This window comes from Cyprinodon tularosa, unplaced genomic scaffold (assembly GCF_016077235.1).
Source record: "Cyprinodon tularosa strain WSP-4 unplaced genomic scaffold, ASM1607723v1 ctg544, whole genome shotgun sequence".
NCBI lineage: Eukaryota > Metazoa > Chordata > Actinopteri > Cyprinodontiformes > Cyprinodontidae > Cyprinodon > Cyprinodon tularosa.
In genome coordinates, this window is record NW_024039279.1 from 323889 (window position 1) to 345406 (window position 21518).

The 21518-nt window shown below is 43.1% G+C and overlaps 1 protein-coding gene across 1 annotated transcript in view; it reads left to right on the forward strand.

Moving 5' to 3' along the window:
• npepps (aminopeptidase puromycin sensitive) overlaps positions 1 to 18610 on the forward strand; it is a 32121-nt gene extending 13511 nt beyond the window's left edge. Inside the window, exons 6-23 of the mRNA XM_038304851.1 lie at positions 543 to 743; positions 875 to 971; positions 1052 to 1085; positions 2508 to 2622; positions 5197 to 5361; positions 5471 to 5575; positions 5660 to 5720; positions 5917 to 6026; positions 7211 to 7274; positions 8558 to 8697; positions 8905 to 9039; positions 10813 to 11032; positions 11302 to 11444; positions 13652 to 13708; positions 14289 to 14396; positions 14858 to 15013; positions 16185 to 16232; positions 17338 to 18610. Coding sequence (XP_038160779.1) covers positions 543 to 743; positions 875 to 971; positions 1052 to 1085; positions 2508 to 2622; positions 5197 to 5361; positions 5471 to 5575; positions 5660 to 5720; positions 5917 to 6026; positions 7211 to 7274; positions 8558 to 8697; positions 8905 to 9039; positions 10813 to 11032; positions 11302 to 11444; positions 13652 to 13708; positions 14289 to 14396; positions 14858 to 15013; positions 16185 to 16232; positions 17338 to 17484 — 2106 coding nt within the window. The 3' untranslated portion in view covers positions 17485 to 18610. The remainder of the gene's footprint in view (positions 1 to 542; positions 744 to 874; positions 972 to 1051; positions 1086 to 2507; positions 2623 to 5196; positions 5362 to 5470; positions 5576 to 5659; positions 5721 to 5916; positions 6027 to 7210; positions 7275 to 8557; positions 8698 to 8904; positions 9040 to 10812; positions 11033 to 11301; positions 11445 to 13651; positions 13709 to 14288; positions 14397 to 14857; positions 15014 to 16184; positions 16233 to 17337) is intronic.
• Positions 18611 to 21518: the final 2908 nt, after the last annotated feature.

The following is a 21518-nucleotide window of genomic DNA, read 5'->3' on the forward strand; positions in this document are numbered from 1 at the left end:
AAAGTAACGTAGGATCCCATTTCTGTGCAGATCGGGCAGAGACGACTGATAAAACAGGATTTTAAGGCATTTATTTTCTCATGAAATACATTATTAACCTTTAACACATTATATTTTAGTACGTTAAATATTTTCGGGGAGAGAAAAACATCATTTAGGTGTTTTTAACAAAATAAAATTGAGGGTGTAAGAGGAGGGATCGTGCTTCCGGGATGGATCGAGTAATGACACAGACATTAGGACTCAGCCCTGTTTAACTTGAGGCCTTAATATAGCTGTAACATGTTTAAAGGTGGTTTGCCCCCATGTGGAAGGGAAGAGAACTGCATTTAGCCCATCCATGCAGGTGTGCTGGAAATAAGAGCATTTCCACACAACAGCAGAGACCAAGATTGAAGGCCTTGAAAAAAATGAAACCCTGGATCTTAAAGTCTATGTGTTTTTTTTTATTTTTTATACTTTTTATAATTGTTTAAACTGTACAGCCCTGTGTGAAGCCAAAAAGAACAGCTAGTAACGAAATGTTTTCCAACTCTTCCCAGAATGTCATCGATCGGAAGCCATACGTAGAAGATGAGAACCTGGTGGAGGTAAAGTTCGCCACCACGCCCATCATGTCCACATACCTGGTAGCTTTTGTGATCGGTGAATATGACTTTGTGGAGAGCCAGTCGTCAGACGGCGTAACGGTACGCGTCTACACACCCGTCGGGAAAGCAGAACAAGGGAAATTCGCTTTGGAGGTGCGAATAAGCAGGGAGTTCTACGTGTCGGATCCCATTTTAAATGGAAGTGAACACAGGAAGTGGAGGCTCCTAACCTCTGCTGTCCAGACTTTTCTCTCTGATGCTGATGATGTTCTTTTTTGGTGCAGGTTGCAACTAAAACCTTACCTTTCTACAAAGACTACTTCAGTGTTCCTTATCCTTTACCTAAGATTGATCTCATAGCTATCGCTGACTTTGCTGCAGGTGAGTCACTGAATATTTACTTATTTTCTTTCCAGAGGAGGATTTGTAGAGTAAAGGTTTGTGTCTCTTTCTATTTTCAGGTGCCATGGAGAACTGGGGCCTTGTTACATACAGGTGAGCCTCCGTTGGGTCCGGATCCATATTTACCTGAACCGAAGAAGTACATTAGCCGCGCTTTAAATCCTGAGGCTGGTGGGAACTACAGGGTTCCTGCAGATCCTCAAAAAGTCTTAAAAGGCATTGAATTTTTCAATATAAAAATAACTTAGACTTAGACTTAGACTTAGACTTCTTTATTTGTCATTTTGTATGCACAGGGTGCATACAGAACGAAATTGCGTTACATACAGCTTATGAACGTTGCATTGATATTTCACAATGGCACGAGTTATAGAAAAATACAAAAAGTGCAGCAGTGGTCAAAGTGTGAACAGTGCAGAGGATAAGAGACAGTGTGCAAGTTGCAGTGGCCTTAAATAAGGCCTTAATTGGTATTAAAATGTCTTCAATTAGTCTTTGGTAGGTCTCAAAATTGTCATCAAGTCATAAATAGGATTTTATTTTTGTAATTCATAACAGAAATTAAAATAATTCATGATAATTTTTTGACATTAACCGAACGGCTTAGCTGTAACCATCATTAGTTCCATCCTGACAGCAGAACCAATAAAAACGACGTTGCAAACAGACCTGAGGGTGATGCACCAATAACTTTTTATCCGGACACCTTGGGGAAGTGTAAATTCCTTGACAATTGGCTATCCAGCTGAGAGTTTTCTGCATGGCTAAAAACAATACCACGTAATGTAGATGAGAAATAGCGTATTTTGAGCTAGAAGTCATTAATGGGGATCAAAGCTGTGGAGTCAGACATGTGAAGAGTGAAAAACAAAACGCCAAAATCCATTTACAGAGAAGCAGCAGCTATTTCTCAGTTCTGTTCCTCCCTCGTCTCTGCAAAGCCTCAACAGGATCTCCGACGTTAAAAAAAGCACCAGTAGCACCAAACCTCTGGATGTTTGGTGATTCGCCTACAATGAAAGCAGAGCTGTTATTGACTTTGATTAGGGACCTAAACAACGTTTGTGAATTCCATTCATTAGTTTGTTAAAAATATATCTGTTATTAGTGTGTTTTTAGTTCGCCTCCTATATGGAATAGTTTTTAGAAATAGTAAACATTTCTACTGGGCCAGAAAGTAATGGTTCATGTTAAAATAATCATCAGGTTAAATCTGTTTATTTTAAAATTGGTCTTAAATTTTTATTTCAAGGGACAAAAAAAGTCTTGAATTTAACTTTCCTTATGTTGTAGGAACCCTGGAACTACCAATGCAGCAGACTATTCACTTCTGAACTATTGTACTTTTAATACAGCTTCATTTATCTTATTTTCTGAAACATACCAATCTCCCTTTAGCTAGGAGCAGGTGTTTAGTCAATCATTGCCATTGTTTAAGTGCACCGGTCTGCCTGTAGACACGGGTGAATCTCTGCTGCTTCCCTCCATCGTCTCACGACTCTGTTTTGTTTCCAGGGAGACCGCGCTGCTAATTGACCCCAAGAACTCCTGCTCGTCCTCCAGGCAGTGGGTGGCGCTGGTGGTGGGACACGAACTCGCCCACCAGTGGTTCGGGAACCTGGTCACCATGGTAACAACCCTGAAAACTCTCTTGGTTTATAGTGAAACACAAACAGACGAACTGATTCAGTTGCATGTTCTGTCTGCCCTGCATGTTCAGACTGTAAACACAGAGCAGTCGATCCTCCCCTGTCTTTAACTGGGAGGACTGGGAGGCAGCAGTATGTGAGAGAAAACATGGAAACATTTTGTTGCACACATTAGGGTGATCAATGACCCCGACGTTCTGGGCTGTGGGAGGGAGTCGGAGAAGAAACTCATAGAAAGGCTTCAGATCAGCGTCTGAAGCAGGACCTTCTCTGTAGAGTGACGCTGTAGCTGCCAGATCTGCTCTGGTCCTGCTTCATGTCAGTGATGCTACATGATTGGCTGAACATTGCCACATGATGTGAACCATTGTGGTTGCCAAGACAACGATAACATCACGCAGTGTGCTGAGTTGGGAGCATCTTTAGCTTAGCGTGTCTAATGACAAATTAAGTTTTAACTGATTGATAACAAAACTGAAAAAAAGCATTTTTCTGGGTAACAAAGTAACTGTTAGACCATGAGATGAAGGGGGAGAGCTGGGTAGCGCTGTGGCTAGCTGTAGCTAACGGTTAGCCTCTATTAGTTCGGTCAGTTAGCCATATTAAGCTAAACTTTGTATTAACAACAACGTTTGTTCTCTAATAACTGTTTTCTTTGTCTAAAATCTCACAAAAGTCAGCTTTTAAGACGTCCCATTTTTCCTTCTCTGCCCTCAGATCTTGATTAAAAATAAAAATAAGCTGAGACTTTTTTTGTCACCTTGTTAAATAGGAGAGGTCAGTCTTAGAAGGCAGTACTTTCCTTGCAATACAGTTTGTCGAGTGGAGTTGCCATATGATTGCGTCATAAGAAGGGGCAGAGCCCCGAGCAGATCTGGTACCTACAGTGGGCTTCCATTTTACATTAGGAGGATATTTAGTGTCGCAGTTAAAGGTTTCTGAAAGTCTTCTAGTCTCTGGTTTTGGTCAATCTTTCATCCTACATGCTGATTTCCACATTCAGATTTATCAAACTGATCTCTCCTGGTTAAATGCACAAAGAGCAGAGCTGGATGTTTACATTGTGAAGAGTTTACAGGGAACAACGTGAGCTGTGGACGGGTTCCTGCGTCAGTCATCGTTAGAGTCTCCCTCTCACTCTTCTTGACCCATGATGCTTCTAATCGGGGCTGAATGAGGCTCCGATCAGAGTCCTGCAGTGGGTTGGGTATCTGGCATGTAGCCATATCTACAAGTAGTAAAAAAACATATTATTCCAGGTGTAGGCACGGGCATAAATGAACAAAATGCTGCTATCATAGAGTTACAGCATGAATTAACTAATTTTTATTTATTAACTCTACATCTTAAAAAATAAATTGAGTCAAGGATATCCAGGTAGCAGTAATTTTATTTTATTTTTTTAAGTAATGAGGCAAACCTGCTAATGTGTGATCGCAGTGCGCTGGATATGAGTGTGAAGCCATGTTCTTTACTGCCTCTATTATTAACAGCTGTGTGTTTTTAACTTTGTGATCACAGGATGGTTTGCACTTTATTAGCCCCATTTACACAACCCTCTGAAACCCATCCGGGTGAATTTCGGACCGAGCTTGGATCAGTTAACCATTTACACACCATGCTAGCACGGTTCCTCGCCTCCTAGTGACGAACTATAGCACTACTGCTCTCTAGAGGGAATCAAGCAAGTCAACACGGCGGCGCCCGTAACATTCAGGAAGTTTGCTGAGAGTCAGGCGAAGAATGCAGCCTCTGGTGAATTTACTGGACAGTCTGCTTTTGGGAAGTGGATACAACAAAAGATAGTCTAATCAGGGCTTACAGGTGCAGGAAACAACGACAGACGTTGAGGTTCATCACACTAAGCAGAATCATCATTGGAAATCATGTGGTACGGTAGGGAGGCAAGGATTTTTATGAATGTCTGAAATTTCAAGGATCACGGAGACTGACTGTAAGAAAATGACGCCGTCTGCTCATGCACTCTTTATTATCAGAGAACTGAGCCAAAACTGAACCGGGCCGAGATCTACTGATGAACCAGTACCAGGTTAGCGCGGTTAGGTTGTGTGTGGTGCGGTCTGGTTCAGTTTTGCGTGCCATTTACACTCAACAGTTATCTCGGTTACATTGCTAGGATTGGTCTCTGCACGGTTTCAAAAAGGTAGTGGAAATAGGGCTACAATTTACGGGTCTGAGCGTTCCTGGCCGGGTTTTAAAAGGGGATAATTGCGGTTAATGGGTTGAGTCTTGGTTCTGAACTCTATGGGTGCTGGTGAATAGAGCTTTGAAAATCTGACCTGTGCAGGACTCTGATGACATCAGAAAAGGGTCTGAATTCTCCATGGCTGCATCGGGTCAGATGGGTGTTTTCAGGTGGGATCAGATCCTTAACTCTTTATTGGAAGGAGAGGGAATAGTCTGGAAGGAAGCAGCAGCCTGTTCTCTACAGGTTGAACAAAGCCAGGATACGAGGTCTGCAGCTGAAAGCTAATGCAGTCAGGCTGTGATGACATTCAGACGGCGGTCCTCTAACTGAACCTTCTCATCCACAGGAGTGGTGGACTCACCTCTGGCTCAATGAGGGCTTTGCCTCCTGGATCGAGTACCTGTGTGTGGATCATTGCTTCCCAGAGTACGACATCTGGACCCAGTTTGTCTCTGCAGACTACACCCGCGCCCTAGACCTGGACGCTCTGGACAGCAGCCACCCTATAGAGGTAGGACATCCAGGGACAACGCTGGCATCTCCATACGAGCAGCTTTAACAGGAGAGTTAATCATTTGATGGACGATTTGGTGAAATCAGGAGTGTTTGATGTTGTTCAGGTGAACGTGGGCCATCCATCGGAAGTAGATGAAATATTCGATGCCATCTCGTACAGCAAAGGAGCCTCTGTGATCCGTATGCTGCACAACTACATCGGAGACGAGGTTGGTGGCCTCTAACTAACGCCCCGCTACGCTCTCTGCTTTCAGATTCCACCTATTTCAGTTGATCTTGTGTTTTCTTCACAGGACTTTAGGAAAGGAATGAATTCCTACCTTTTAAAGTTCCAACATAAAAACGCATCAACAGGTGAGACCATTAAGTTAATAACGCTGGTCTGAGGAGGAACTGGGAGAATCTCTCCTCCTACCCCTGATGATTATGGTGACATTTAAAAACCTTAAACAGTCGGTAGTTGGAGCTTGTTGATGTATAAATGCAGCTTTAGGAGCCGTGATGTTCAGGTTACTGCATCCTACTCCTCTCTCCCTGCTCTGCTCTCCAGAGGACCTGTGGGACTGTCTGGAACAGGCCAGTGGGAAACCCATAGCAGCAGTGATGAGTTCATGGACCAAGCAGATGGGCTTCCCAATAATAGTGGTGGATCAGGAACAGGTGAGCCTCAACATTCACTGCAGAAAATAAAAATCTAAATTAGTCATTTTTCTGAAATTGAGGAGGTAAGTGAGACACTTTGCCAATGAAACAAAACCATTTAAAATTCCAAAAAAAATATTTAATTGTCTTATTTCAAGTGCATATTATCTAATTATCTTATCTTAAGAGTAAAAATAATCAAACTACGTTCAGACCGCACGTGATGGAAGCGGCAAAAAAGCTTCTGCCTCATTTTTGATGCTTGTTTACATTAAGGCCCGAGGCGCCTCAAGTCCATCTTTGATGCTCCTGAAGCGCGTCCAGTAAAGTGTCCAGATCCGTCTGATAATTCTGCTGCTCCTGTGTTCAATGGCAGAGAGTCGCTTTGCTATATTTGATGTGATCAGCGGGTAAAAAGTAGTTTAAATATGTTTTTAAGAGAGAAAGTCCACCTGAAAACTTCATCTGTGCAGTTAGTATATCAAGATTACCATCCTGCCTTGAAATATCAGCATTAAACCCCCAAACACAGGCAGTGCTCTGTCACTGGGAATCCTCTTCAACACCAGCCTCTGACCCGCTGTCCTCATGCTGGAAGGCGTTTTTCACATATATAATCTAAAGGCACCAGAATAATAAATCAAGCATATTTTGCCTTCAGGTTTCAACAATTTAAGTTAATGTAGTCGTTAATAAACTGTTTCAGAGGAGTGATCATAGTGCATCAGCAGTGCTGTGTCTGTCTCGATGCCGGCTCCCTGATCACCTTCTCTGATTGGTTGATGTGATGCGTCCAGCAGCAAAAGTAAAACTTCTGCTTCTAAAGCGTGTCAGAAGCTCATGAGGCGCTGCTCCTGCTGCTCGAAACTCGCTGCAGGACCTTTTGATGCACCTTGATGCGCATCAACCATTGACTTTGCATGTTAACTTGCTGCTTCAGCAGCTTGCAGTCTGAACGTAGCATCATTCCATTGGCAAATCATCTTATTTCCCTACTCAAATTAAAGGCAAATACACGTAATCTGAGACATTTTTCATTATTTCTAGATCATTTTTTGCAGTGTTCCCTTATTATTCAGAGTTTATTTACCGTCTGCATCCTGGTTGGATTGGAGAACAGAATAAAATCTCCTTAGAACCCGTTCAGATGGTTTATGCTGGGTTTTTCCTCTTCTAAAATCCTCTGTTTCTGGTTTTTCTAGCAAGGTGAGGACCGAATCCTGAAGATATCCCAGAAGAAGTTCTGTGCCAGTGGACCTCATAACGGTGAGTTCAGATTAAAGGAGGAGCTCATGGTCAGGAGCCGACAATGAGGAGTTTTTGAAGAGTTTCTGAAGCTCAGGCTTGATGATGCAGGTTTCATTGGATTCAGGTTTTTCTGAATCTAGATCTGCATTTAAATCTATTTGTTTTTAGATTCACTCAATCAGCAGTTAATAGTTACATGAATGAGGAGGGGATGATGAGAGGGCGGTCCCCGGGAAAGCAGAGGATTATGGGATGGATGATTAAAACTCAATTCACAAGAAAAGAGTACGGACTTGTGTTCTCACCATGTTGGTGTTTGACAAGAACACAGGAAAGTATAGACTCGAGGAGAACGGGAGCACGCAGCATAAATATGGGTTAACTGGAACAGAGGCGCACTGATGACATCACCACACAATCTCCTCCTGTTATTAATAATCTCTGGATAATAATAAATTCTGACTTTTTTGATTTAGTGGGGGAATAATAATGAACACAGTCAGATGAACACAAATCAAATGAACGTTTTTCCAAATAAAACAATCAAACCTCCATTAGAGCCAGCGGTCCTTCATGCAGGGCTATGCAGAGAGAGGGCTGCTGGAATCCTCTCAATGTCTGAACTTTCTTTATTACTAATTAAATAAGTAAATGGGGCTTATACGGAAGCTTAAAAGTATAATGTTCTCGCCTCAATTGATCTTAAAATGTACCCACTTTTATTGAATGACAGCAGCAGAAAAGAGAACTTTTAACTTAATACTCTGAGCTCTGTGAGTGATCCATTGAAAGCTGCTGCTGCCGCAGTGCATGCTGGGACAGCTGTCAATCTGGAGAACAGACAAGTCTGCCCTGATGCATGCTGGGTAAAGAAGGAGGGGCGAGAACAACATCCAGGGACTTATCCATTCTCGTCTGCTGTTCTTGTGAATTGGAGCAGTACTAGGGCTGAGGCTGATGATGCGAACGGACAAGTACACAGGTTGTGGCTCCAATTTTACATTAGCGGTTATCGTGGTTAGCATTGCTAGCTGTGAATGCCAGGCTCTGCATTCTATTTATTTTAACACCCTGCTGATGCTGGAAATGGCTAAAATAAAGACCTGTTACCATAGTTACAGCCTCCACCGCTTTGTTGGTTAGATCCACTTAAAGTGTGGTGTGTTCACTGACTGGAGAAAGATCAGATTTTTCCATTGTTAGGACCTGAACATTGGGTCAGATCCTCTGTGAATGGATCAGTTTTTCTTTGGGTTCCTGGTGATTTCTGCTGACACTCTTCTCCTCCTCCTTTGGTGCAGGTGAGGATTGTCCCAGTTGGATGGTGCCCATCAGTATCTGTACGAGCGAGGACCCTAAATGCTCCAAGCTCAAGCTGCTGCTGGACAAAGCAGAGACGACTGTGACTCTGAGCGGCGTCGCCCCTGATCAGTGGATCAAGGTTAGACTCCTTCCTTCAACAGCAGGGATGATTAGATCCAGCTCCATATAAACACTGCTTGATACTAAATGTTCACTGCAAAGATTTAATGGCAGAATATTTCTGAAATGATGGAATAAAAATGAGACGGTATGAGTAACGGTCTACAGGTGGATGCAGTGGATTATTACAGCCTGAAATGTTTGAACTGGTTCCTGCTGTTTTCAGATCAACCCTGGAACTGTGGGATTCTACCGGATCCAGTACAGCTCCTCCATGTTGGAGAGTCTGCTGCCCGGAGTCAGAGACCTGAGCCTGCAGCCTGTGGACCGGCTGGGCCTGCAGAACGACCTGTTCTCTCTGGTGAGGCTGAGCAACACGTCCACAGATGTTTGGAGTAAAGAACATCTGGGTCTGCGTCTGGTTAGAAACATGTGATCCTGAGGATGAGTGTAGATCAAACGGCTGTAGCTGCCAGACTCAGAGGTTAAACTGATCTTTGTTTTCTCAAAGTACAAACGTTTCTGATTGAAGCGGTTTCCTGGATCCCAGCAAACTTTGGTGTTTTTGCTTTCAGTTTGTCTGCTGCGGTTTCTAGTCTGCTGACTAATTTATTAAGAAAATCACGAGGCAGGAATCAATCAGCAGGTGCTCAATATCAGATGATCATCAGTGTCCATCAGTCAGAAATTTCTTAATGGCGTCTATGATCAGCAAAGGGTGTTCTAAAAATAGGTTAAAAAAATAAACTAGCAATTACTGTATTTGCTCTTCATTTAAGCAGGTTAGTAAAGTTTTCTGCTGATGGAATCAGTGTTTGTCCCTAAAATATGATCATTTATTTACTGAAACTTCTTATTTGAAATTAAAATCTTATTTCTTCAGTAAATAATTGCTTAAATCAGGTGGAAAACCTTTTAATTCCAGAAGATTTGACTTCTTTTCAGTTCCCTTTGACACGTTTTCCTAAGGTAACCATGGTTACAGGCACTGCTGGTAAAGATCTTTGTTTCATAGAGAGGAAGATCTTTCTCTCCTTCTAGATCAGTAATGTCAACAGGGCTGCAACAATCAGATTAATCTCAGATTAATCGATTATTGAAATATTTGTCAGCTAAATCGGTAATCGATTGTTATCTGGAGTATAGAGACTCTAAGACATGCCTTTAGCTGACAGAGCGACCCACTTAGTGCAAGAATTATACCACAATTGTAAACGAATATATAAACATTTTGCATTTAAGATAAAAAAAAAAAACTTGTCTGTCAATATGCTCTATCTGGAACGCCTGAAGTGGAAAAGTTTTAGGCCCAGTCTCTCACTTGCACCCGGTTTGGTCCCTAGAACTCAGTTTTGTGCGTTCATGTGTAAGGTTATTGTGTCCCGATAGTTCTAAGAGCTTTTATGCTGCCTCATAAATTGACTTTTTAAGCATGGCAGAGTTTCCATGCAGAAGGTTGTGTTTACGCATGACATAGGTGAACACATCACTTAGGTCTACAGGCTATTTATTACCATCCACTGGGCTGGGATGTTTTTTTTTTTACAACTAGAGGTGTCCCATTTCTTAGGGAGAAAATCTTCCCTTGCACTCCCCTCATTGGCTGGACTTCACTATGGAGGAACTCACTGCAGTGTTCTCAGAACCAAGTGAGAGGAATGAGGCTTCAGTTTCTCCTGGTTTAATTTATTAAGAGGTTTTCTGTAAGGAACCTTTAGCTATCTGATTATCAGTCGAACAAATGGATGAATCTATTTGTAAAATAATCATAGTTGCAGCTCTAGGTGTCACACTCCTGTTTATATCAGGCCCGGTTCCAGCTGTATGAATGAAATGGCATCATTTCATTTACAAACATCACATTGGCTGTATTATAACTTTACTCCCAGTTATTTAGCAGCTTTAGCCTCTTTGTAGTGTTTGATAGAGCGCATGGTTCTGGTTGATCAAATTTAGGTCTAGGTAATCATTTCCTCATCATTCCTAAACATGCTTTAATGATCCTCTCTGGATCTGTTCTGAGCAGGAGAAGCTGCCGGTTTGTGGTTAACCTTTATTTTCCTCAGCAGCAGCACTAGCTGTTGATTAGAGGAAGGTTTCTGCTAACCTGCTGGTTCTTGTTCTGTGGCTCCAGTCCCGTGCAGGGATGATCAGCACGGTGGAGGTGCTGAAGCTGATGGAGGCGTTTGTCAACGAACCAAACTACACGGTTTGGAGCGACCTGAGCTGTAACCTGGGAGTGTTGTCCTCACTGCTGTCTCACACCGAGTTCCACGAGGAGATCCAGGAGTTCATCAGGGACCTCTTCTCCCCGATCGGCCTCAGGCTGGGCTGGGACAGCAAGCCGGGGGAAGGTGAGGAGGAAGCAACAAACCCTTCGTATTCTGCCCCCTGCAAGAACATTTAGCACATCTACATTACTGTTTGCACTACAGGGTATCTTTATTTCCCTTTATGATTTAAATAATTGACATCTTGTTTTATGAAAGAGGTTTAAAGGGTGAATTTAATATTTTTCATTAGAAATTCAAACCTGATCGTTCCCATTTAAATCCTGGTTTAAAGCCAGAGTTTTCCGTCCAATGCTCTGTGCAGCTGCTAAGCTAATGTTGTGTGACTGTAGGCCATCTGGACGCCCTGTTGAGAGGCCTGGTTCTGGGGAAACTGGGCAAAGCGGGACACAAACCCACCCTGGAAGAGGCCAGGCGGAGATTCAAGGACCATGTGGAGGGAAAGCAGGTGCTGCCTGCAGACCTGAGGAGCCCAGTAAGTGGAGCTTGGATTAGATGGGAGTAGTAGTCTGGCCACCTCTGATAGGTTCATTAGAATCTGTTTATAAATGAGGTACAGAGGCAGAACCTATGTGGACATAGAACCCATTGCATGCTAATACAGGTGCTGGTCATAAAATTAGAATATCATGAAAAAGTAGATTGATTTCAATAATTCCATTTAAAAAGTGAAACTTGTATATTATATTCATACATTACATACAAACTCATATATTTCAGATGTTTATTTTGTTTAATTTTGATGATTACAAATGACAACAAATGAAAATCTCAAATTCATCATATCAGAAAATTAGAATATTACTGAAGACCAATAAAAACAAAGGATTTATAGAAATGTTGGCCAACTGAAAAGTATGAACATGAAAAGTATGAGCATGTACAGCACTCAGTATTTAGTTGGGCCTCCTTTGGCCTGTATTACTGCAGCAATGCGGCGTGGCATGGAGTCGATCAGTCTGTGGCACTGCTCAGGTGTTATGATAGCCCAGGTTGCTCTAATAGTGGCTTTTAGCTCTTCTGAATTGTTGGGTCTGGTGTATTGCATCTTCTTCTTCACAATACCCCATAGATTGACTATGGGGTTAAGGTCAGGAGAGTTTGCTGGCCAATTAAGAACAGGGATACCATGGTCCTTCAACCAGGTACTGGTAGCTTTGGCACTGTGTGCAGGTGCCAAGTCCTGTTGGAAAATGAAATCTGCATCTCCAAAAAGTTGGTCAGCTGCAGGAAGCATGAAGTGCTCTAAAACTTCCTGGTATGTGGCTGCGTTGACCCTGGACCTCAGAAAACACAATGGACCAACACCAGCAGATGACATGGCACCCCAAACCATCACTGACTGTGGAAACTTTACACTGGACTTCAAGCAACGTGGATGAAATGCCTCTCTTCTTTTCCTCCAGACTCTGGGACCTTGATTTCCAAAGGAAATGCAAAATTTACTTTCATCAGAGAACATGACTTTGGACCACTCACCAGCAGTCCAGTCCTGTTTCTCTTTAGCCCAGGCAAGACGCTTCTGACGCTGTCTGTGGTTCAAGAGTGGCTTGACACAAGGAATGCGACAGCAGAAACCCATGTCTTTCATACGTCTGTGTGTGGTGGTTCTTGAAGCACTCACTCCAGCTGCAGTCCACTCTTTGTGAATCTCCCCCACATTTTTGAAGGGGTTTTGTTTCACAATCCTCTCCAGGGTGCGGTTATCTCTCTTGCTTGTACACTTTTTTCGACCACATCTTTTCCTTCCCTTCGCCTCTCTATTAATGTGCTTGGACACTGAGCTCTGTGAACAGCCAGCCTCTTTAGCGATGACCTTTTGTGTCTTGCCCTCCTTGTGCAAGGTGTCGATGGTCGTCTTTTGGACAACTGTCAAGTCAGCAGTCTTCCCCATGATTGTGTAGCCTATAGAACTAGACTGAAAGACCATTTAAAGGCTTTTGCAGGTGGTTTGAGTTAATTAGCTGATTAGAGTGTGGCACCAGGGGCCATCAATTTTGAACCTTTTCACAATATTCTAATTTTCTGATATGATGAATTTGAGATTTTCATTTGTTGTCATTTGTAATCATCAAAATTAAACAAAATAAACATCTGAAATATATGAGTTTGTATGTAATGTATGAATATAATATACAAGTTTCACTTTTTAAATGGAATTACTGAAATCAATCTACTTTTTCATGATATTCTAATTTTATGACCAGCACCTGTATCTGCTTTAGGTGCTGCAAAGGCAAACGGCTAAAGTTACTCATGCTACATCCACAGATCACATGATGGTGGAAATGAAAAGTTACAGTAGTAGCCATTCAAGATTTTCCCAATTTCCTTTATGGGCCCTCAGCTGGTTCCCCTACAATTCCTTTTTAAAGGTCAATCTTTGTACTAAAATATTCTTTCTATCATGATTTGTGGACATTAAGATCTAAAGAGAAGCGTCATCTCCTGGTCAGACCCTGTAATTCAGTGAAAGGCTGGAGTCAGTCAGTGGCTGGGAGCTGCAGAGAAGTGGGCTGCCGTTGAGCTGGTGTTTGACTTGGAAGGGCTGTTTTGAATGGCTGCTACTGTATTACTAACTTTGCTGAATTATATTAAAAAACCACCAGAACTACAGTTTGAAGTTCCTCCAGCTCATCCTCCTGTTCATTCAGAAGGAGCTAACTTCTCTCTGCTCTCCAGGTGTATCTAACGGTGCTGAAGCACGGTGACAGCACCACGCTGGAGACGATGCTCAAGGTAAACACTAACAGTCTATTGACCATGTGGTGGTCTCTCCCTCCCTGTCCTTCCCTTCTTCCTTTCCTTTGTGTCCTTTCCTTCTCAGCTGTTTCTCTTTGTCTTGTTCCTTCTTTACCCTTTGTGTCACTTCCCTCCCTTCTTTTATTTCTTCTTTCCTCTATATTTTCTCTTTTTATATAATCAGGTTCATAAGCTCTTATATTTACATTGTTAAATGAATCTCATTTTGAGTCAGTAGTTATTCTAACATGAACTCCAGATGATTTGGACCCCTGGTTCTCCTATATGTGCTTCACATTCACTGGTTCTGGTTTGATGCTGATATCCATCCTGTGGTTCAGTTCTGCGTCTCTCAGTCCAGCTGCAGAATTGCTGCAGACCTCTGAAGTTCTGTCTCTGCACTTGTTGCTGATGTCTGTCACTTAACTGAGCTTTCAATGAAACGCAGCTCAAAGGTTTCCACCCTCTGTGCTTCTACAGACCCTGAACTCCTCTCTGCATGAAGCTGCTGGGAGGATGAAATGGCTTCACTTCTTCTGTGGTTTTAATAACACTCTTTCTCTTTGCCGTCCTGCAGCTCCATAAACAAGCAGACATGCAGGAGGAGAGGAACCGCATTGAGCGAGTCCTGGGGGCCATCTCTGCTCCTGATCTAATCCAGAAAGTCCTCAGCTTCGCCCTCTCGGTACACAACCTTCTATTTATTGAACTTCAGACCTACCTCTAAGGTTATTTTATTTTTCACAGGAAGGAAAACTGATTGGATAAAACATTAATTCTTTTGTTAAGCTCTTTTTTCCAGACTCTGATGATTTAGACCTTAGGAACTGAAGTGTTGAATCATATCACAATAGAGTAAATGTGATAATGTTAGCCTAGCAGTTTAGCAAAGTGAGCACAGGCTCCTGCAGATTTGTTAGCCAAATGACACCAAGTAGAGAGACTAATGAAGACGACTCGGTGTGTTATTTTACTGTGAGTTTTTGGGCCTGAAATGTTGGAATACATGATAATGACTGGAAGTCTTAGAATTGTGTCTCTGTATCCTGAAACTTCACCTGTTGTACCTGCACCATCATCAGCTGTCATCTTCTCAGTCAGATAGTTTGATGGTTTTGTCTGTTTTCTGGACGTCTGTCCCGGCAGGAAGAGGTCCGTCCCCAGGACACGGTGTCAGTAATCGGAGGCGTGGCGGGAAGCAGCAAGCAAGGCCGGAAAGCTGCCTGGAAATTTGTCAGGGATAACTGGGAGGAGCTCTACAACCGCTACCAGGGAGGCTTCCTTATATCACGCCTCATCAAGGTGGGTCTAAACTACTCTGAATGTTCTGGATTTGTTGGAAGCATCCAGTTGGACACGGTCTGTCGGTTAGCTGTAGTTAACCGTCAATAGCCACATTTACACTTCCCTTTTTAAACCGTGCTGAGATCAGTCTGAGGACGGTAACCAAGATAACTGAGTATAAATGGAACGCACAACTGAACCGCACCGCGCCAGACACAACCGAACCGCGCTAACATGGTACTAGTTCATCAGCAGGGCTCAGTTCTCAGATAACAAAGAGCGCATGAGCTTCATCTCCTTACAGTCAGCCTCCATAATCATGAAATTTCAGACATTCATAAAAATCCTAGCCTCCCTACAGTTCCACAGGATTTCCAGTGATGATGAACCTCAATTTCATTGTTTCCTGCGTCTGTTAGCCCTGATTACACTTATCGTTTGTCGTATACACCTCCCAAACGCCAGCTGTCAAGTAAATTCACCAAAGGCTGCCTTCTTCGCCTGACTCTCCACAAACTTCCTGAGTGTTACGGGCGCCGCCATGTTGGTTTGCTTGTTTACCTTTAGAGAGCAGGAGTACCGTAGGTCACCACTAGGAGGTGAGGAACTGTGCTAGCGTGGTGTGTAAACATTCATAAGAAACTGAGCCCGGATCGGTTTCAGAGGGTAGTGTAAATGAGGTTAGTGTCACTACCCGATCCATACCATCAGCTCATTTGGGCATGTGCATACAGATGTTCGTCCAAGTCTATAAATCATATGATTATGGTACTAAAAGTACTTATTTGTATCCCTGAATGAATACAGAATGCTAATACACATCTTTAAAAAATATTTTAGTTACTTTTCTGAGATGTTTTTTACATTTTCACTATTTCACTAGGCTAGTAGGATCCCATTTCCAGTGCAGAGTGTGATAAAACTGGAGAGGTTTTTTTTTTTAAGGACATACATTATTAACCTTGATAACTATTTTTAGGGAGCAAAAGGATCATTTTGGGTGACCCAGATGTCTATCTGGTTGCGTTAATTAGCCAATGGTTTGGATCGTGCTACTGGAAGAGTTTGGGTAGCGACACCGAATTAGCCGTCAGTTAGCCTCTCATTCTCCTGCTGTATTAGTTTCTACTGTAATTAGAGGATTGTCCTTCTGCTTTCATTGCATCTAAGTCTCTATCTGTCCTTACAGCTCACAGTCGACGGTTTTGCTATTGATAAAATGGCTGCTGAAGTTAAGGTAAGACTATTTAAATGTTTTCCTTTATTCCTGTAGAATATTAGTTGCATTAGAAGTCTTCTTTTATCTTTCATATCACTCCTGTTGGTACCATCTGCCCTTCTTTACTGTCTGCAGTCACACAGATGTTTAACGAACTCTGCTTGGGTCGTTTGCTGAGAAGCTGTCTGTTAGCTGCTTTCTGTATCCTCTTAGCTGCTCTGATCTTCTTGGTTAGATAGTTGCTGCTCTGCCTGTACATCCTGGTTTCCACTGCTGCAGGCCTCTCCCCTCTTCCCACGTAGGGGGATAGTTTGGTTTGCAGACTCATCCTTAAGAAAATGTCTGCATGAAGTGAGTTTTAGCGACTCATTCAGAATAGGGGATATAGCTTAATCATTCCAATCGGCTGTCAGAGTGGGTCAGTGCTCTTTGCTCTTTTGAACACTCTAAATGCTCAGAAGTTGTGAATTTCGCTCACAATGTAGTTTGGAATGAGACAAAGCAGGTTCACAGAGGCACAAAATTTTTATTCATTCCACTGGTCGTCTGTTTTGATCAAATAGAAATAGAGGCCTGCCTCTAATTCTGGCCTCCTTCCAATAATGGCCTGGACCAAGATGTATCTGAGTGAAATAAAGGCCCCGTCCTATATTAGAAGATTTACGGTAGTTTATGAAACTGTAGAGAGGACTACAAGTCTTCTGTAATACTGGGAAACCATTAAACTAATGTTTTGTTCATGTAGTTACTTTTCCTCTCACAGCCTGGATCGGAGGAAAGGAAAGGTGACAGTTTTTTTAAGTCAGCTGTTGAGAAGCAGCGGTTTGTTCATTTAGATTCCCACTAAAAATGTATGCTAATTAAAATTTCCAGTTTTTTCTTCCAGGCGTACATTTGATTTTAAAGTGTACTAAATGTTAGTCTAATTAAATCATTGCTTTAAAGACTCTTTCTCGATCAGATCAATAATCACCATGTGTTCTTAGCAACACCTTTGCTTCCAGGAGCTTCCAGGGTCCTAGAATGATCTGAACCTGACCAGCTCATCATTCAGATTCATCGGTGCGGTTTCTATAAATAAAAGTGTGAGGAGTTGACGAGCTCTTTCTTTCTGTCTCTGCAGAGTTTTTTCGAGAGCCACCAGGCGCCTGCGGCTGAGCGCACCGTGCAGCAGTGCTGCGAAAACATCCTCCTGAACGCCGCCTGGCTGAAGCGCGACGCAGACGACATCCAGCAGTATCTACTGCAGCGCAAGGCGCCCCCCGTCTGAGCCGCCTGTCCGCTGCATGCTCTCCTCCCCGCTCCCCCCCACCCACCCACCCAACGCCATCATCATAACCGTCTCGCCCAACTTCAGTGACTTTATATCAGAAGGGGAGATGAGATCCTCTAGCTTCATCACTCCAAACTGAACTAAACGGGACAAAGCCAAGGATCGCCCCGAGCTTCAGAAGGAAGAGTGGAAATGAATCCGCAGAATCAGACCAGGAATGTAGGTTTGCTCCCCGTCTGTCCATGACGAAGGACGTACCCATCCGTTGGTGCACCACACCTTATTTCCACCCTCTATCACATGCCCTCGTATGCACACCCTTATCCTTCCTGTATCATCGCTGAGAAAACTGTGAACCCCCCCAATCATTATCTCTGCTCCCGTTTTGTTTGCATGGAATCTCATTTTCCTCCTCTATCTTTTTGGAATCAGTTCCCATTATTTCCCCCTCCGCTCAGCTCCTGTCGGCTGACCCTCCTCCTCTAGAGGGCGCTGTGGCTGGGTGAACGCGCCGCTCGTCTGGACAGAGGGAGCTTCTTAACACTAGTTTCCAACAGCATTGATCACACTGCTAATACAGCGTTAGGAACGGGCAGACAGCGCTAGCATGGTACTATGATGTAAACTGTTTGATGCAAGCATTTCTCTCTGATAATCTTTTAAAAGAAATAATGAAACTATCCATGAATCATGTCTCCACCCTCCCTTCATGCACCTCTGTTAAGTCGGTTTGTATAGTTGGAGGAAAAAAAAAACTATTTAATCGTGTTTCTCTATCCGCTTCCAGCCATTAAATAACAATTCAGGAGTGTTTTTTTATAAGACAACAGATGCAGTGATTTATTTAAATGATAAAATGGTCTTTATTTGAGGAAGAAAAAAAACACATTTACTGTGTCTTTTATTCTGAAAGGACAACAGGAAACTCCTCTTGCAGCATCAGTGGTCTGGACTTTTCTCCAGTGGAGCTGCTGAACTGGGCAGCCTTACAGCAGCTGATTGGTTTGCAGTATAAACTAAACCCTAACGTGGTGACAGTAGGTGACTCTGCTCTACATCAACTGTAACATTGCAGGTTCTGCAGACTTGTTAAAAAAAATATAAATCTATATGAAATTTGCAATTTGATGTGGTTTTTGGAAAAAACGCACCTCAGTCATTCACTGAAACACTTTCCATCCTGTAAAACTTTTCATTTATTTAACACAACAGTTTAGTTTTATGAGGATCCATGTAGATGTGAGCTGATGATCAGACCTACCACTGAATTTTAGTTTAATAGGTGAGATTCAGAGTTCTAAGCTGATCTAGAAGTTGATTTTCTAAACAAAAACAAGAAAGAATCAGTTTATCTTTCCATGAAACGATCCAACATGTCAGCTTCTTTCTTAATCACAGCTCATTTTCTAAGTTTGGTCTTACAGGTTTTTCTGATCTTAGTCCCATTTATATGAATCTCAATTGTAGATTTTAAAAACACAGGATCTTCAATTCTGTCTTAATATTTCTACAACTCTGTTTTGGGGTGAGTATGGGGTGAATTTTGTTCCACTATTGTTGCAAGGCACATGTTTAGTTCATGCCAAAAAAAAATGTTTTAAAACAACCATACAATCCACTTGACTTTGTTTCCAAGTTTAAAGGCATTTCTCTTCCCATCCAGAAAGCTTGTTCAATTCAAAATGTCAGGAATAGCTTTCAGTTCCAGGTTTTATGCAGTAGCCCAACAAAGCCTTGTCTTTGTTTGTTTTGAAAGCATGCAAATTGAACATGAACATTGAACATTTGATTATAAGCCCACATTTGGCGGGCTGGGGGCTTATAATTAAAGAAGTGTCCTACCATGACTATGAAGCTGATCCCAGTGGGAAATTAATCCTTAACTGTGTAGGGGCAGCGATAGCCATGCTAACTCTGTAGGGGCAGCGATAGCCATGCTAACTCTGTAGGGGCAGCGATAGCCATGCTAACTCTGTAGGGGCAGCGATAGCCATGCTAACTCTGTAGGGGCAGCGATAGCCATGCTAACTCTGTAGGGGCAGCGATAGCCATGCTAACTCTGTAGGGGCAGCGATAGCCATGCTAACTCTGTAGGGGCAGCGATAGCCATGCTAACTCTGTAGGGGCAGCGATAGCCATGCTAACTCTGTAGGGGCAGCGATAGCCATGCTAACTCTGTAGGGGCAGCGATAGCCATGCTAACTCTTTAGGGGCAGCGATAGCCATGCTAACTCTGTAGGGGCAGCGATAGCCATGCTAACTCTGTAGGGGCAGCGATAGCCATGCTAACTCTGTAGGGGCAGCGATAGCCATGCTAACTCTGTAGGGGCAGCGATAGCCATGCTAACTCTGTAGGGGCAGCGATAGCCATGCTAACTCTGTAGGGGCAGCGATAGCCATGCTAACTCTGTAGGGGCAGCGATAGCCATGCTAACTCTTAAGGGGCAGCGATAGCCATGCTAACTCTTAAGGGGCAGCGATAGCCATGCTAAGTCTGTAGGGGCAGCGATAGCCATGCTAACTCTTAAGGGGCAGCGATAGCCATGCTAACTCTGTAGGGGCAGCGATAGCCATGCTAACTCTTAAGGGGCAGCGATAGCCATGCTAACTCTTAAGGGGCAGGGATAGCCATGCTAACTCTGTAGGGGCAGCGATAGCCATGCTAACTCTTAAGGGGCAGCGATAGCCATGCTAACTGTGTAGGGGCAGCGATAGCCATGCTAACTCTGTAGGGGCAGCGATAGCCATGCTAAGTCTGTAGGGGCAGCGATAGCCATGCTAACTCTGTAGGGGCAGCGATAGCCATGCTAACTCTGTAGGGGCAGCGATAGCCATGCTAACTCTGTAGGGGCAGCGATAGCCATGCTAACTCTGTAGGGGCAGCGATAGCCATGCTAACTCTGTAGGGGCAGCGATAGCCATGCTAACTCTGTAGGGGCAGCGATAGCCATGCTAACTCTTTAGGGGCAGCGATAGCCATGCTAACTCTTAAGGGGCAGCGATAGCCATGCTAACTCTTAAAGGGGCAGCGATAGCCATGCTAACTCTTAAGGGGCAGCGATAGCCATGCTAACTCTGTAGGGGCAGCGATAGCCATGCTAACTCTGTAGGGGCAGCGATAGCCATGCTAACTCTGTAGGGGCAGCGATAGCCATGCTAACTGTGTAGGGGCAGTGATAGCCTTAAGTGCAGCGTGAGGTTTCCCTTGATGAGGATCTGGGTGTCAGCTCACCCTCTGGTCCTGGTTTACTCGATGTTCTGATGCAGGAAATGATGGAGAACCTCCTGCTGATCACGGAAACTTCTAGTTTTGATTTCCTGGTAGAAATCTGACTCTTGAACCTCTTTGTTAGGATTGTGTTCTGCTCCTCCAGAACCTGAAACCTTGATTTCCTACCAAATGCAAACGTTTCATTTAGAACGTCTACTTTGAACCACCTGTTTGGAAGCTGTGAAACCAGCTGCAGTCACCTCCTCTGATCTCCCCTAACTCCTGGATGGAATGCTGTTCATCATTTCCTCAAGGTCGGCTTATAGGTGTGGCTTAACATTATTTTTTCCTTCCACTGAACTTTCCATTATGCTTTCAGTAAGGGTGGATATCAAAAAAAGGAATGAGTTTCCCTTTTTTTAAATTAATTTAAAGTATAGTGGAGGATTTTCTATTTCGGGGTGGATCATCTAAATAAGTGGTCGTCCTATTTGTCAATCATTCTGGTGATATGTTTACATAAGGTCATCCTACGTGTTTGTCCTAACTAATTAATTTCAAAACCAAAGCATAAAACACTTTATCTCAATAATTTGAGGTCAAATCAATAGAATGTAGGTGGGGTGTAATCCCATTAAAAATATATATGTTTCATATTTTCTTTAGATTAGTTCAGAGGGATCACTAACACAATCTAAGTTGCTTCAGTGGCGGTTCTAGAACAAATGTAAGAGGGGGCCAGTGTGTTTTCAGGGGGGCACAGAAAAGTATGAAGTAAAAAACGGGGCAAGGGATTCACATATATTAAGATAGCTGCCTA